This window comes from Xenopus laevis, chromosome 5S, assembly GCF_017654675.1.
Source record: "Xenopus laevis strain J_2021 chromosome 5S, Xenopus_laevis_v10.1, whole genome shotgun sequence".
Classification (NCBI taxonomy): domain Eukaryota; kingdom Metazoa; phylum Chordata; class Amphibia; order Anura; family Pipidae; genus Xenopus; species Xenopus laevis.
The window spans coordinates 46,132,131-46,150,010 of NC_054380.1; the positions used below are offsets into that span (position 1 = coordinate 46,132,131).

A 17,880-nucleotide genomic window follows, 5' to 3' on the forward strand; every position below is an offset into this window, starting at 1 on the left:
TGAAAAGGCGAAAATCTTAATGTAGCCATGCTTGGAAAGCCTTCTTTTTGTATGACTGGTCAACATTTGGGCAGAATTTTGCAATCTAACCAATCACATGGATAGACAAATAGCATGGATAAAATCATTAGTGCCTATGATCTGAGGAACAAGTCAAAATGGATTTAGAAGGATTTAGCTACTGACATCACTCCCCACAACTAAAAGTGAACTGTCACACTCTACATAAATACAATCATTGACATAAACAAGTGGCTCATTTCAGTCACATAATGTGAAAATAAATCCTACTAATAACTAAATGATAGGGATTTATTTACCAATCTGCAGTGTGAAAAGTGCAATTTTTCATGCAATCAAATTTTTACAACCACATAATTCCAGTGTCATTGTACACAAGGCAAGGGTCCTCAACCTACTTTACCTTTGAGCCCCATTAAAATGTAAGTAAAAGTTATCGAGCAACTGTCACGATCGGCACCCAGAATCCAGAACCAATGCTAGGCTCCCTGGTCTCAGCTCTTGCTTCTGCCTTTTACAGCCGCCTTTCACCTCGGGAGGAGCCCTCGGCTAATTGTATGCCGCCAGGTTCTGACCGAGCAGAGGGGCACGATCGTCTCACCAGGATACTGGAATGGAAGAAGACCTCAGAAGGGCAGGCCAGACAACACAGAGTGGAACAGGCAGGCCAGGTCAGCACAAGCAGAGTAGAATAGTCAGACAGGCCAGAATCAGGATTGGAGAGTGTAGAATAGTCGGTGGACAGGCAAAGGTCAGATTGGAGAGTTCGGAGTTAAACAGGCAGGCTATGGTCAGGATTGAAGATATCAGAGTAGTCAGGCAGGCAAGGGTCAGGATTGGAGAGATCAGAGGAATCAAGAAGGCAGGCAAGGTCAAACACAGAAGATAAATTAGGATTCACGAGGAATAACACCCAGAAACTTTGCTAATAGAACCTAACACGGGCAGTGCTTTGAAAACTGAATTCCCCTTTAATACTTCGAATTTCACGCCAATGCGCGATGATGTCATCATGCCTGGAAGCACGCCGGCACACGCGCCATAGGGGAACCGGCACCAGAAGGGAACAGACGCATTTGCCGGGTGTCACTGCCGGAGGCATGGCGGACGCCCCTGTATGCCCAGAAGGAAGCCACTAGACCACCAGGGTAAGCGGGGTTGTTCATTACAGTCAGGCAGGCAGGGTTAAAAACAGGAATCAGAACACAGGATTACACAGGATAGCACCCAGGAACTCTCACCAGATGAACCTTACAACGGGCAACAACCCGCAGACAGAACTCCCTTTAAATAGGTTTGAATTTTGCGCCAGGATGACGTCATCACGCCAGCATCAAAGCCTATAAAACCAGGAAGTGGGCGCCGCGCGCACCCTAGTATCAAGCAGCCTGCAACACAGCAGGACCACGAGGCGGGCGTTCCCGCCGATCCCCTAGACCACCAGGGTGAGTCCTCACAGCAACACAAGCATGCAAAAGTTCCTGGGGGTGACAATTATGGGCTGTGATTGACTATTGGTAGACTAATGTGGGCTGGTAGCCTGTTTGGCAGTATAGCTAGTTTTTATGCAACTAAACCTTGCCTCCAAACCAGAAATTCAAAAATAAGCACCTACTTTGAGGCCACTGGGAGAAATATCCAAGGGGTTGGTTGGAAATATGTTGCTCACAAACCACTGATTGGGGATCACTGCTGAAGGGGAACTTAAGGCTGATGTAATTACATCTGATGCATCAAAAATCATGCATTTGTACATGCTTTCAGTGTGAAGCCCAGACAGCATCATTTCTGGAATCAAATTGATGTGGTTGTCCATTTCTTTTGGTGATAGTTTGTTGTGTTAATTGACACAGGTAGCTGTTGCAACAGGTGGTTGTAGCTCCAGGTTTCCTTAAATGTCAATGGATACACTTTGGGGGCATAAAAAAGTCAGTGGGGCTGAGCACAATTACACTGAAGTGAAGGATCAGCCTTGGGCACATGTACCTTTAATGACTGAAATTTTTTGTGCACAACTGTAAGTTATCTTCCCATTAGGCTATGGACACACATATATTTAACCGATGCGTTTCTGCGCAGTTTTTATAAAATGCCGACCTCTGCGTAAATACGCTTAGTGGTTTCAAGTTTAGGCTATGGTACTTCCGCTACAGTATTTAGGCAGCGGTCAGTTTTTTTAAAACCGCTGTGCGAACCGCGGTGGAAAAAACTTATGTGTGTCCATAGCCTTTAAGTAGTTTTTAAAAATATATTAATGACCCCCCATGATAAACATCCAGTAATATAGACTGTAAATATATGTCCCACAGCAGAGATCTTAGTATCACAGTTATAAAATCAACTAACAGATATACCTTTAAAAAAAATAAATGATCCCAGGCATAAAAAAAAGTATTTAGTTGCACACAACTTAGTGTAGCACTTCTGCCTTACAGCGTTATCTTGAGCTCAACTGCGGATTGAGCCAAGGCTGTATTTACCATATAGTCATCCAAGGGACCATGCCTAGTGCAGCAGCTTTTGGGGGCCTATATGGTAAATAAAATTTTCACACAAAAATAACAGCCCCTCCCCCCAGACCACTGCAAGATACTTGCCATCTAAATCAGGTTGTGGAGCTGAAGGATGGGGGAATTTTTGTCATACACACTCTGCAGATGCACAGTTCTACAAACCCATGTGTGTATGCATCAATTGCAGACTGCAGGGCAGGGCTGAGATCCATGTCTAGGTCAGCACAATACCTTAATACACCATTGGCCAAGGCACTCTCTGCAAAAGTCATAATGTCCTCCACGTGTCAGAGTGGGTATCCTCCCACATGCAGAAAGATTCATTGGTTTTTGATAAAATTTGTGCATGTGATAGGGATATAAGATTCTGTAAAGCACTGCACTATATCACTACCATGAAATAAATAAATAACAAAAAAAGTAATAACATTCTAAAAATTAGCTGAAGTTTGTTTTTTAAAATACAACCTATTGCTGGTCTGGATGCAAATGTTTTTGTGAGTCCCTGTCTGTAAATAACACTAAATTAAATGTAACATTTTACTGAAATGTTGTTAGGGAAGCTTTAAGACAAGTCATGTAGGAACTAGGCACAATGACAATGGTCAAAATGTATATATATAAATCTTGCTTATAAATAAGAAAGTTTGTTCTTTATCTGCACAGTATGACTTATTGCAACAAACCTTCTCAGGGATCATCCACTCATGCATAAGAATCTTAACAACTTTCGATTCAAAGCACATTGGGTATCCACTCATTTTATTAGTTATTTACATATAGTTGACATATTTACACAGTGCTTTAAAGCCATTATCATATCAGTCACATCACTCCATGTGCCAGTTGAGCTTAAGGGTCTAGAAGCCTGTATGTTTTGAGAGTAGGCGAGGAAACCCATGCAGACACAGGAAGAACACATAAACTCTTTGCAGATATTGCCCCAAACTAGTATCAAATTCAGAACCCTATTGCTGCAAGATACCCATTGACCATTGTCATCAGTTTCATGGATCATTCTCTTATTAAAGGAATGTAAACTATCACATTTGCTCATAAAACCTAATCTAATTAAACTACTTATCAGATTTCAGCAATCTGCTGTGGGTCTCTGCACTCCACAATGGGCACTTTCAATCCCACCCCACGTGCACAGTGCACCATTGACTGGAGTGCAAGTGCTTGTTAAGTGAACACGAAGGGGCGTGCTCTTAAAGTAGAACTAAAACTTAACTAAATGCTGTACAATATGTTTTGGGCTTCTATACCACAGCCCTTTAGCAGGGAAGATATGTGCCTCCAAAAATGCCCCAGTAGCTCCCCATCTTCTTTTCTGCTGATTCACTGCACATGCTCTGTGCTGCTGTCACTTACTAAGCTTAGGGACCAACTCAACATATACAGTACATATAGAATATAAATGTTACAATTTAAGGCTGATTAATAATTAATACTGATAATTACTACATGGCAGCATAAAAACCAGTGCAACTAGCATCAGGCTTTAGTAATCAGCCTTGTAGCATCAGCTTTTATTAGAGGCCAATCTCATTTTCTGCTTGATAATTTGCCACGACCCCTAAACTTAGCTGCTCAAAGCCCACTGAGCATGTGTTGCAGACACTTTCCAAGATGGTGACCCCTTGTGAAAAGTTTGATGTTCTAGATCATTGCTGCTGTCGAGAAGCTGAAACATTATGTTGGTGCAATAAATTCAGTATATAAAATATGACATTTTTAGCTGTATTCATTTTTAGGGTTTAGTTCTCCTTTAAAGATAAACTTTCGACTAGGTGGGAGAATCAGTAGAGAAACATTTGCTCTATAAGTCTAAGGATTGCTAGAGCAGAAAAAGGTTACTGTCACTGAGAGTTGTCAGTCTTGTCATTATATAGTATTTTTTTTATATACTTTCTAACATATTAATGGTGCACCCATATAATTCCTCAAACATATTCCACTACTCTGACTGAAAGCCTGATATTTTAATACGGTAGTAGACCTTTTCTGTGACTTCTAATATACTGGTATTTAACAGTAATTTTTTATTATTATTATTTAAAGATTTCTAGGAGACAAACAAAACCACGCAATGACTTTTATTTTTTAACATTGTTTACAATGTCTAGTACCTACTTTCCAGCATTTCTACAGTTACAGGCATTACTCCCAGAAACACCCAGAGTACTCTACATTATGAAATTTTGTTTAAAAAATTAACAAAGACATGAAGTGGTTCAGTTATTTTGTGTCTAGTAAAATAGGAAACAACTTGTTTTTCTGCATTCTTAATCACAGTCATAGAAATACATGTAGCCATAAATAAAAAGCCTGACTTGTGGTTTGCCCTTTATTCTAGAAATCCTGGTTACTTTAGTATTCTGCATCACAAGACTCTTGTTCAAAAGGGAAGTTTACTATTTAATCAGGTATTTAGCTCATATTATTGTGTATTAGATGGGAATGGCATATAGGGAACTGTGCTACCTGCTGCTGGCACTAGTAATACACGCAAGCACTGTCATCAATATGTAGCACAGAAATGCAGTCTAAATCTGCAATTAGCCTCAAAAATTGTGTTATTCATATCTGCACTGTTCTTTCAAAGGAGTAGTTTACAACCCAAAAAAGGTTGCATTAAATGAATGTGGGCCCACACATGCTTGCTCCTCATACTTCTGTATAGTTGTGTCCAAGTATTGCTAATGATCTGACAAAGCAGACTGTGTAAATAGGTGCAGCATATTTGTGCCCAAAGCAATGCTCACATACCTAGTAAAGCAATTGCAAGCTAACCAAAAAGCACAAGCAATCTTTAATAGGCCCCACAGTGTACAATAGCTAGCAGCTAAACTTAATTCTCATATTATTTCTAATAAAGTCAAGGTATCCTACTATTTTAATATCTATTTTACCACTGAGGAAACTACTTTATAAAAATATTTTCATGACAGTTCAAGAACATTCAGCAGAGTAAACAAAATGGAAGTGCTGCTGATATGAATAAACACTAATGGAAGGCTTAATAAAGTTTCACTTCAATTCCCATCAGAACATAAATGGGTCTATTTATCAAGCCTCAAATATTTTTTTTAGAGGAACACACATTTTTCAAGATTTATTATGCTCGTAAGCTGCTAAAAATCAAGTTATTAATTGATTTTAATTTTTGTTGTGACTTTTTCTCGCACCAATTTTATCAAGAATAATTATTGGTAAATTAAGTGCATTTGGTTTTGGGAGTTTGGTTGATTCTCAAGTGAGAATTTTTTTTTTTGTAAATGTTCCCCACGGTTTCTAGTAGTGATAAGTAGTTACCCAATAGCTGTTGTGTACATGTGTATATAATTATATAAATACACAAGAGACATGAATATCCTGTAAATTATATCCTTATAATACACAAAAGCCATGAATATCCTGTAAATTATATCCTTATAAACGGTGAGTTCTGATGTCATCAGTTATAAACGGTGAGTTCTGATGTCATTTCTGTCACATGACTCACTAAAACTTGTGTATTATAATAAATAAAGTACCCCCAGTTGTAAAATATGAGGATATTAGAAGTTACCTCGGAGTTCCATGACCTGTATAAAAACACTCGGCCTTCGGCCTCGTGTTTTTATATGGTCATGAAACTCCTCGGTAACTTATAATATCCTTATATTTTACAAGAGGGGGTACTTTATTCACTATATAAACATTGCTGTGGTGTTATCAGTTGTAATTGGTTCTTAGTGATTTCTGTCACCTGACATAATTCACTGAAATTTGTGTATAAATAATTCCTCCCCTGTCCGCATGCATGTCAGCGCATTGAGGCTGCAGGAAGCACAGAAATTATAGGAGAGTGCACAGCCTGGTAGTGCCACTTATTTTTTTCTGTTGCAGAAAAGTAGTTTTTAGCATTTACTTGAGTAGTCAACATTTAGCATTAGACAAAAACCAACTAGTAAAACTAAATAAAGAAAACCAGTCTATAATTATAAAAAGACAGGTGATGTAGAATTTTACCCTTGTTTAAATGGCAATTCCCTTTTTTACACTAGTGGCATATTTTCCCTTTCCAGAAACGTAACTAGAGGGGGGCGGGCCCTGGCGCAGGACGCGCAGCCAGGCCCCCCGCCCCCCTCCGTACGTCCAGAACTGGCCGGGAATAAGAGGCGCGCAAACTGCCGGGGGGCCCTGAGGGGGTGCGGGCCTTGGCCCGCTCGCACCCCCTGCTCCCCCGGTAGTTCCGCCACTGTTCCTTTCATATCTTCATAGCTTTTACTTCTGAGCAAAGCAGCTTCTGGTGCATGTTAAGCTTTAAGTGCCAACAAGTGTAGTTTGTTATTGGTACTAAATTCTGCACTTAATCCCCCATGTGAGTGGTAGTCTTGACTAAGTGGCAACTTTTGCAGTTGGGGGAGGACCCTGAAATTGTTCTTAAACCTAATTCTCCTATCAATGATCAGTTTTTGTAGTACACATTTTACCAGACCATATTGTCCAGCTGTCCTATTTTAAATGGGTAAATAGTGGTGAGCACAACTTTCCCTTGTTTGTTATAATTCTACATGAACTCGGCAGGTCTGAGTTGGAGTACTTTTTAATTTGGACATTTAACACCCTTGAGGTTTAATAAATTCTGAAAAATGTGAGGGTTTTTTTTCCACTAAAAATTCGCATTTTAAAGTAAAAGGCATTCCAACTTTGATAAATAACCCCCAAGAAGTGTCACAAATGTATATAAAACACAGTAGAGGTAATTTACAATGCAAGTACAAGAATGTTAAGGGGCACTCTTGTCATTAATTTATTACTGAAGGGAGCCATGGATCTCTGTGCTCTAAAACTCTCAGTGGCGGTGTGCACACTGCACAACACAGTTTGCAAATTGAAAAGAATGGTTAGTTGGGGCCTTTTTTTGCACTTTCAACGCTGCATGGCTGCATGGTACATTGTAAATGAGAACTTGGGGATTGTTGCACAGGAGTACTGGGGATTGGTGCACAGGAAATTTTAATAACTATTGTATCTCCTGCGAATCCCAGTGTTTCCGAACCAATGCCGGTGTGGTTGGGCGGCATGCCTCCCTCCTAAAATGGTGCTAACCTTTGTGACCTTTCCACAAATCCCGGCATGCATCAACATAGAGACAATATTTAAGTGAACGTCAACCCAAAAAACTGTTTTTGCTTAAGAAAAGAAAACATAATTCTAAGCAATGTGTACATGTTGCTATTAAAAGCACAGTTTGCCTGCCCCTTCTCATTCTCTGCCCTGATGGCTCATTTTTGAAACAATGTAAGACAAGGCAGCTAATTAACAAACTTGTCTTTGCTGGGGAACTAAGACTTGTGCAACATTATTTTAAAAGTAACAAATGCTGCTTTCAATAGCAAATGATTTTACAAATAACTTTAAAACCACTGCAAATGTTTAATACAGGCATATTGCAAACTTGCTTAGAATTGTTTTCTTTTATTGTGGGCATTTTTGGGGGGGTTGACTTGCCCTTTAATCTGACTTTATCAGACACTTACTATTATAAATTCTGCATCCTGAGTGTAGGAAAAATGCACCAAAATTCTTCAATTAAAGAAAATTAAACCTTCAGAATACCTAACCAACACATATACATTATAGATTATATTGTAGTTTTATCATAGCTTTTCCCTTGAGCCTCCAATCTGGGATGACGTGTGTACTCATTCAGAGATCCCCTGAAAGAAAATAATGCAAGTCTTACTGTAACAGGTGGAAGTGAGGGGTTAAAAAAAACAGAGCTCTGTCCATTCATTGGCTGATGCAAACCAGCATGCATTTATGCCTTAATTTGCATGTGAACACAGTGAATCAAATGAACAAGGGGTGGCCTTAATACTTAAAATGGTGATTTCCTATTTAGGATGATCCAGTGGCACATACTGCTAGAAAAGTATTATTTTTATGAAAATGCTTTATTTACATGAAGCAGGGTTTTACAAATGGGCTGTCTAATGCAATATATTTTACAGAGATTATGTATAGATAGAATTTATATTATGTTTAGGGGTAAAATTTCCCTTTAAACATTTGTAAGCATTGCTGAGATTTGCACAATTTTTATGCACTTACAACATATTTAAAGTGAATGTTCACCTCCATGTAGAATTACTTGATTTTAAAAAGTAACTGCGTATGATTGATTTCACCAACATGTAAAGGATTATTTATTACAAGTTGGATTTTAGTGGTTTTAGAGGTTTTTGAAACCACGACTTAACTCACAAAACCACAATTGTCATTGAATTTATTAAAAGTTAAAATTTGAAAAAGTACAAACCAAAAAAGCTCTGAACAATGTGGTTAAAGCAGAAAGAAAGTTGTTTCACACTTGGGGGTGCCAAATGTTAGGCACCCCCAAGTGAATGTATTTACTTGAAACCCCGGGCCAGTGCTCCTATCAGCAGAAAACTGCACTGACCCAGGGCGATGGCACTCGAATCGCTTAGACTTTCAGAAGTTGCCTGGAGTTTCCTTGTGAGGCAACTTCAGGTGACTACGAAAAAAAAGCGTTCCGAGTGCCATCCTGCTGGCGATTTACATTCTAGCCCGCGGGAAGGCAGTTCGGGGGGATTAGTTGTCCAAAGAAGAAGCGATTTGTTGCTGGGTGACTAATATCCTGAAATAGCAGCATGTGTCTCTGCCAGGGCCGGATTTACATAGTGGGCGCCCCTAGGCCCACTACCGTTCGTCACCCCTGTTGCTTCCAGGGGGACAGGAGCAATGGGGATTGGCCCACGGGAAATTAAAAAAATGATTGTCTCTCCAGCGCATCCCCAGTGTTTTTGAACAAATGTGGGTGTGGTTGGGCAGCATGCAGCCCCCCTAAAATCCTGCCGCATTAGGCCCGGGCCTAGGTGGCCTTTCCACAAATCCGGGCCTGGTCTCTGCCCTTAGGTTTCTTTAATGTTTACATTATTGGCTAGTAGACTTATGGTATGAATATCCAAACTAAGGAAATATCCCATATCTGGAAAACCCCAGTTGCCAAGCATTCTGAGTAACAGGTCTTATACTTGTACACTGCCTGTATAAAACTCTAAAGCAGAACCACTTTAGAGTACAAACTCCTGTGAGCAAGGCCCTCTGATCCTATTTTTATTCTGTAACCCTTGTTTATTACATTATTGTAAGTATTGTGATGAAATGTAATACTAATGCAGTTGGAATTTACCTTTAATATGTGTTGCATAAAGAACCAACATAGTGAAAAGGCATATCTATTGCACCTAGAGGTAACAGCCTTCTGAAAGTGACAATTTGCAGCAGATGTATACTGAAGGGATTTCACGGACATCTGTGGCTGAATCCCACCCATTACTTAAAGGGAGTGTGACACCTCTATGTTATTCTTTTAAACATACATGATTTGCACCAATAGTTTTAGGGAGGTGACAAACTTTGCTTCCTCTTAGCCTTCAGTCAGGTCTGAAAAATAGCAAAACAAGTGTCATCAAGTTATATTTATATAAACATGGTACAGTTAATACATTTGTAGTTTGTGTACAACATTATAGTTGTGAGTGTTTATAAGACACTGGCTGAAATACATAAAATAGGAAAGCCTTGTGACCTTGGGGAAGGGCCTGTGTTGCTGAAAAGTATGGAGAGGGACTCATTTATAAACAGTGGGCATATTCAGGGCCGGATTTACATAGCGGGCACCCCTAGGCCCGCTGACGTTCATCGCCCCTGTCCCCTCCCTTTTATTTGCTCAAATTTTCACCATCGGGAACGGAGCAATGGGGATTGGCGCACGGGGAATTTAAAAAACTATTTTATCTCCTGTGCATCCCCAGTGTTTCTGAACCAATGTAGGTGTGGTTGGACAGCAATCCTGCCGCCCTAGGCCCGGGCCTTGGTGGCCTTTCCACAAATCCGGGTCTGGGCACATTTACACCTGGGCAGTAAACCATGGCAACCAATCAGATGATCGCTTTCAGCGCTCAACCTGCAGCTGTTTGAAAAAAATCTAATCACTGATTGGTTGCTATGGGTTACTGCCCAGGTGCAAAGTTGTCCACTGTTTATAAATAAGCCCCAGTGTGCTTAACAAATTCCCTGTACAAAATTGCATTATATCATGTTGCATTCCATCAAAATAAAGCTATTATTGTATGCAACACTGATTCATACACCACTCTATTCTCACGTATTTCTAAAGCGCCAACAAGTTCTGCAGCGCATGCTAAAAAAGCCTCTCCGGGTTACCATGGAGTCTGGTCGTCTGAGCACTTTGATTGATTACAGAATAAATTAGATTCAGAAGAAGAAAAAAAAATGAAAAGCAAACAGATTTTTGTCTGAATGTCTTCCTTTGCAACCAAATGCCGTGGGTATAGCTGACTTGTTAGCTTTCACAAGAATGTGACACTTGCCATACATACATCAAAATGGGAGGCCCAAGCTGAGCCCCTGCAGCTATTGTTGGACTACAACACACCACCCACCCTGCCCCCACCCGTCGGTGTCCGGGGGATGCTATGGCTAATGGCTGCAACCTTTGACACTCACTATAGGCTTGTTATATGAATTCCACATAGAGTCAATGCTAACCCTGGGCAGCCACCAGCCGCATGGCACAGAGTCGCAGCAGCAGAAGTACAAGACCAAACGCCTTATGTACAATTGCTACTGTGCAATATTGGACACTATAGCCTATGAACATTATGTGAGTCTTAGTCATACAACAGCTTGGGAGCCACTGCTCGAATTGTGCCACACGGTATCACGGACAAGTTTATTTTCGCTTCTGCGTCGCAACAAAACAAAACTCCAAAATAAATCTCTCTCTCTCGCTGCCTGTGAACCCCTCCCCCCCGGAAAAGAGACTGCTTTATGCCTCTCACAGCAACCATTACCAGCGGGATAGACAGAAGAATGCCAAAAACAGGGTAAAGAGCCCCACTCTGAATTCTCCACCCGCTACTCCCCTACACCTCCCCCTTCCCTGTTTGGCTCCGCCTCATTCTCTCCCCCCAGTTCTCCGCCTATCTCCTCCACTCTCCGCCTTCCACCCTCTTCCTCTCTCTGTCTCACTCACTCTCTGTCGCTGCCGCCTGAACTGAAGCGAACTCCGCAAGAGGTAGAAGCGGGTTGAAGGAGCACACGGCACTGGTAGGACTGGAGGGAAAACGGCTTTATTGTGCCCGGTCTGTACGTAGCTACATATTCGCAGTCACTCATCAAGGTTTGCTGTACAAACGGGAACCCCAGGCAGCCTGAGGCGGAGCGGAGAAGCAAAGGAGGAGGCGGCCGGGACCCGAGTAACCAGACTAGCCAAGCGCTCTCTCTCCGTCGCATCTCAGACCTTTAGGGGAGATCAGCGACAAAGTACGAGCGACAGGATCCAGAGGGAAAGGCTTTCTCATTTATTTTTATTTGTCTTTTATTCTTTCCCCCGTCTCCTGTGTCCTCGCAGCCTCTTTTCCGGAGCCAGAGACTTTGCGGTATATTAGTCTTTCCTTCGCTGCGAAAGCGATTCCCACGGACGATCTCCGACCGAAAACAACCCTTTAACCCGATTCCAGCGCTCGCTCGTTTCCCCTCTACCTTTCTTCATGTTTTTTGGACACGCAGGGTGCGACATAAGGAACAGTGCAGCTCCTGCATTTGGCCTCTTGTAAGTTTTTGCCTTTTTATCTTCCTTTCTAGAATACCTTCATTTTTCTATAGCAAATATACTTAAACTCTTTTCTCCCTTGGGAAGTTTTAAGCTCCCGTCTTTGTGTGAGTTAGTCGTACATTTTTTTTTTTTTTACATTTTTTTTCATTTTCCTTGTGTTTTTTTTTTTGTTTCTTGAGTGATTGGAATATGGTTGGGGAAATGGAAACAAAGGAGAAGCCGAAGCCGACTCCAGACTATCTAATGCAACTAATGAACGACAAGAAGCTGATGAGCAGCCTGCCCAACTTCTGCGGGATATTTACCCACCTAGAGAGACTCTTGGATGAAGGTTTGTAGCTGCCCCTGCTTTCTGTCCCTTCCCAGACATGGGATTGTCAGTATTTCTATATGTCTTTATCTATATAGATCCACCATCAGGAAGAGGTTGCCGTCCTGTTGTTTGGAATCTACAAAGTACAAGTTGATACAATATGACAATTTACATTTTATAACATTCACCAGCACTCCTGTGCAAAGTTTATAAACCTTACTACAAGTTGTATTTGCTGACCTGTCCATAAACCCTGGTCATCCGGTATCAAATAATCTAATAAAGCTGAGAGAGGCTCCCTGCAGTGTCCGTCCATAGATATAGTGACAAAACAGTCTCATTTATGATCAAAGGCTTGTATCTCTGATATGGCTAATTAAGAGCTTCAGGCCATTGCACATGGTGCAGCATGTTGCCTGTTTACTTATTAAAGTAATGGTTGTGTTTTAGGCTTTGTATTCTATCTAAACTAGAAGCCTGTAAAATCACATGCTGCATGACAAGTATAAGTGCATGCAGCACTTCTCCCTCTGCCATTCAAATCAGATATTATTTATAATGGGATAAGATCTGTGTTAGATTCTGTATTCAGTTCCACCCTGTAGTTGTGAAACTACAACTACTTGTGTTTAACCAGTGTACAAGCCTGTCGGTGGTTGCTGGGATTTATAGTTAAATAGTTAAGGAATCAGTTGTATATAATGTTTCAACAATAAAAATAGTTCATTGCTATTGTAGCGCAAGTCGGATCTCCCAATCGGTAGCATTTGATTCCTCGGATAAATAGTCTTAGAGCAAACCACTTTGAGGTTCTGGTGTGAGGCAGCAGAGTTTGGTTTTCGTAGAAGGGCCCTCCCCACCCAAAGGCATGCCTGTGCTGGCCATGTGATTTGAAGGAATGTTGGTTTATCTGCTGGTTACCGAACCCTTGTGATGCAATCAGTGAAAGGGGTGGGGGTTAGAGTGTCTGCTGCTATGAAAAAACTGTACAGTACAGTTTACCCAATAAGCCATGTTTTCCTCTTGACTTCTTTTCCCCTGAAACATCGGTGTCCTTGATCACTCTGCTGCTTTATCTTCAAGCGATACGTTGGATGTCAGAATGTAATCATTAGTAGGGCACATGTGACTAGCATAGTTGGTTTATTTACCCTGTTGGGACATCACGTTTCCTGTATTTATAGTGAAAGTGTTTCAACTTCTTTGGCAGATATAGTAAACAGTCGCATGTTTTTTTTTTTTTTTACATGGGCCTCAGAGCAAAGTCGTGGTTGCACACAGATTAAAAATAGGTTTCTGGTTACATTCATCTTTTAAAATGGGTGTTCCTTTGATTAGCTTCAGCAGCTCGGCCTGTCGCTTGCAGTTGTTCTGGTTTATGCATTTTTTTCATAACCCTTTAGCCATTTTTTGTGACGATCGCCGGTTTTATTATTGTAAAGGGTAATTTATACAGTCAGTGCTGAATATGCAACACACATTTTCAGTTTGAATATTACAGCATACATGGTAAGGGTGATTGGATGAAGACTGCAGCACAGATCTCCAGACTGGGTGGGAGGTAGATTGTAATGGAATATGTTGAATGGTCAAAACAGACCATGAAAGATGTCTGTATATTCTGAATTACTATAAATTAATATTGATCTGGGAAGCTAAAGTGCAGCAATTGTATATACCTTGTCGTTTTCTAGACCAAGGTAATCTGAGGTTAACGCAGGATAGAAACAATTTATTCATCTTTATACAATATCTTGTCAGAGTCCTGTATGTGACTGACATAAGCTAGTGTAGCTCCATAAAGCATTTTGAGTGGAATCCATTATGCAGCTTGCCTGGTTAAAAACACATTTATACAAGCCTTTTTAGCATGTATGTTTCCAATTACCTTAAAACACCCCTCTTTCTATATTCGAACACAAGCACCTAATTGAAAGCTGCTTCTGTGGCTGCCTTTCCATTTAATAATGGACTGTTTTGGCTTTGCTGCTGTTAGAGGTCAGCAACTTGGGCCTATTCACACACAAGAAGGGATTCTTTGGGTATCCGTAACTATATATTTTGTAATGTTTGTAATAGTTGTTTTTGGTGGCCTAGTAATACAGTGTACAATTATTTTGTAGCACACTCATTTCTTTGGAGAGAGTATGTTCTTTGTGATAAATAAATTTTAGGCCTGGCACTTCTATTGATCCAAGTAAGGTTTTAAAGTGATTTCAGATTCTGTTAATGGACAAGGGTTTGATTCTTATGAAAACTGGTATTTTATTAAGTACCTTGGTTAACATCAAATGTTAAACATATTTAATTAGTCCTGACAAGACACCCAATGAGCTGCTCTGTTCGTGTATAACATAAAATGTCCTAAATATTTCTTTCTTTGTGTGTGGGGGTGGGTGAGGAGTAGCATTTGCAGCTGTTGACCGGGCAAATGTAAATATTTGTCTTGCAAACATTGCAAAAGGCATTTTAATTCCTCTTCAAATTGCATTCTCTTTTTCACGTTCCTCTATGCCTTTGAACTTTTTAATTATGGCAAGTGGAATATAAACTATGAAACAGAATTGTCTTTTATGTTGTGAGATATTATGTATATGCAACATTTTTTTGCAACTACTATTAAGCAGTATAGCTAAGGGACACTCTATATGATGATTTCTGTCAGGTGACTGTCTGGGAAAGAACTTTCATTCTATAAATGTTTACTGTGGTTTTTGAGTAACTCCCACATTGCCCAATGTGATCATGGATCCTTAAGCTTAAGTGTGAAGCAATTATCAAATGCAAAGCAAAAGTTTACAGATGTGTGTGTTTGTGTATCTATTTGTAGAGCAAACCAAAATCCTATCATCTTGAAAGGGTGCTTTTATGTTCATGTTGTAAGTGACCAGATATTCTGCTACTTTGTCACTCAATTCAGCAGGATAAAACTATACAGGAGAAGGTAACAAATTTGCATAATTCGAAACAATGCATATGAACATTTCAGAGGAAAGGGAAATGGAGGTAGGGTATTTTAAGGCGCTCATGGGATTATAATATCCTGTTGTGGTATAGTATTCTCAAGCCTGTAACTCTCTTTTATTAATCTGTTTATTTTAAACATTTATTTAGAGTTTTGAATTAGCATAATATTTTTTGTTGGCTGCATACTAACTATTCTAAAAAGTATACTTACAGTACAATACCAGTGCTTGAAATCTACTGATTAATGTATGATGTTTATCTGCTGTTATGCATTTTCTGCTTTCTTGTTTATGTTCTTGAGAAAAAGAATAATTGGACAAACTTCCAAAAGGGTAGGTTAATTTACTCATACGCTTGGGTTTAACACTGTACAAGAGCTTATCACTTGAAAGGCAGATCTATTATGGCACATGCCTATAGAATTTATTTGCTGTGTGAGGCAAGACTTCTCGGCCACAGGGTAAGAATATACACTTATTAAAAATGGCTTTTCTGACAGCTTGGATCCTTTTGTCGGATATTTGTGTTCTCTGCAGTGTTGCTTTGCCTTTAGTGCTTTAAGTTAAATTTGTCTTGTGTCTGTAATTTCTTTTGGGCCTCCAGTATCTGCTGTGGTCTTTTAGTTCAAGTAACTTGATGCTGCTAAATGACTTAAACTAAGGGCTTGGCTGCTCTTCCTGTTTTTGTGACTTGGGCTGGGGAGGCTTCAGGAATCTGCATGTGTTAAGGGAGGGGGGTGCAGAAACTTCTAGGAATGTCCAACAACAACTGACAGTAGAGGGAACAAGAACACACAAAATGTTCTGAACGCTATCTCATCAGATTCGGAACCACTAAGGGGCGCCAACAGTTTTGTTTTTAGTATGGGTTTCTTTAAAAAAAAAAAAAAAATGCTCTTTAAGTCAGTATGTTATGTATAATCATAGGCATGGTTCTTTAGTGCCTTATATGTGTATTAGAACACTTTGTTTTTGGATTAATAAAAATGTAAATACTAGAGTACCACACATTTAATTTTTTTTCTGTTTTGCTGTTCACTAGCCCAAATCATTTGATTCTGCACATGCCCAGCTTTTGTTAAACAGCTTAGCTGTTTTCGACCATACTGCCCAACTGCCTGGCATGTATGCCAGGTCAGGGCTGTGTTTTCAGAGACCATTTTGCAATCCTGTTTTGCTGAATTCTCCTGTTTAAAAAATTTTATGTGCTGATACAGCTTGTTGCCGGGTGCAGCTTGTCACCTCCAAATGAGGAAATAAAGAACAGCTGCTCTTTACTTTGAGCAGTTTCAATTGTTCAGGCTATTGGCCTGACAATGGACGGTGTTAGCAATCATGTATCAACCCCATGGGCCTGTTGGTCAGATAACATAGGCGATTGGCCAGTGCAAGGCCACATTTACCTAATATTAAATGCTTGCTAAGATAGGCTGTAAGTAAGTTTAATTAAAAAACGTTTATTTTCTGCTGCTGTAGCCTGCTGTTGTACTGTGCCTTTGTTAACTACTCATTATGCACATGTTTGGTGCCATTCGTTAGGGCAAGCAAGATATGGGTTCAAACAGTGCAATTTTTCATGCTGTGCAGGATTGGTCCCAACCTGTGTTAAAGGGGAGTACACATTTAAATTAACTTTTAGTTTGTTCTAGATGCCCTTTTTCTAAGCAAATGTTCACATGGTATTAATTTTTTCTTTGTTGCTGTTTGAATTATTTTATTCAGCCTCTTTCTGGTGTACTTTCTGGTTGTCAGATCACCGACCTGACAATTATGGTAATTATGATAAAAAAATTGTTCTTTGTTTTTTTTTTATTATCATTTTATGCACTTGCACTTTTTGTCGTCCGGTGCATCTGTTGTGTGTAGCACCATGGTCCTAGAGGAACTTTGTTTCATTCCACTGTGTACTGTACAAACGTATATGGATGAAATGACAATAAACTCACTCTTGACTCATGAATTGCTTCCCAGTGTAGTAAGGCCCTCTACTATTCTTTCATTATGCTTCAAAACTGTAGCCTAGTTGCTAGGGCGATTAAGCCATAGCTTAAAGATAAGTTAAAATACCAAGCTTGACAGCTGCATGGCAAAGCCACTCTCTACAACCTACTGAAAGTTCCCGTTAAAGGGCACCTGTCACAAGAAAATAGTTTCCTCCACCAGAGGTGCAGCCTAGCGAGTGCTTCCATTGAGAGGGATTATGTGTGCCCCAGCATTGCCACCTGCACTGCGAGCACCATGCCTTTCCAACAATGGGAAATTAGTGTTCTCTAGTTCTCTCCTCCACCCCCAGGACAGAGGCATTCCTTGTTGCCTGTTGTGGCCATACGAATGCCGCCCTCTCCACTTACTTCACTTACCTTTCCAAGCATTGGCGTGTGGCATCACAGGGCCCACATTGCTAGTTCA

General features: G+C 40.3%; 1 protein-coding gene across 12 annotated transcripts in view; it reads left to right on the forward strand.

Moving 5' to 3' along the window:
• The first annotated feature begins 11,214 nt into the window (after nucleotides 1-11,214).
• Nucleotides 11,215-17,880, forward strand: part of qki.S (QKI, KH domain containing, RNA binding S homeolog) — a 99,762-nt gene continuing 93,096 nt past the window's right edge. For 2 of the 12 annotated variants that reach the window (XM_041564062.1, XM_018264584.2), the window contains exons 1-2: nucleotides 11,500-12,189; nucleotides 12,372-12,523. In XM_041564062.1, coding sequence (XP_041419996.1) covers nucleotides 12,128-12,189; nucleotides 12,372-12,523 — 214 coding nt within the window. In that variant the 5' untranslated portion in view covers nucleotides 11,500-12,127. 12 annotated transcript variants of the gene reach the window in all.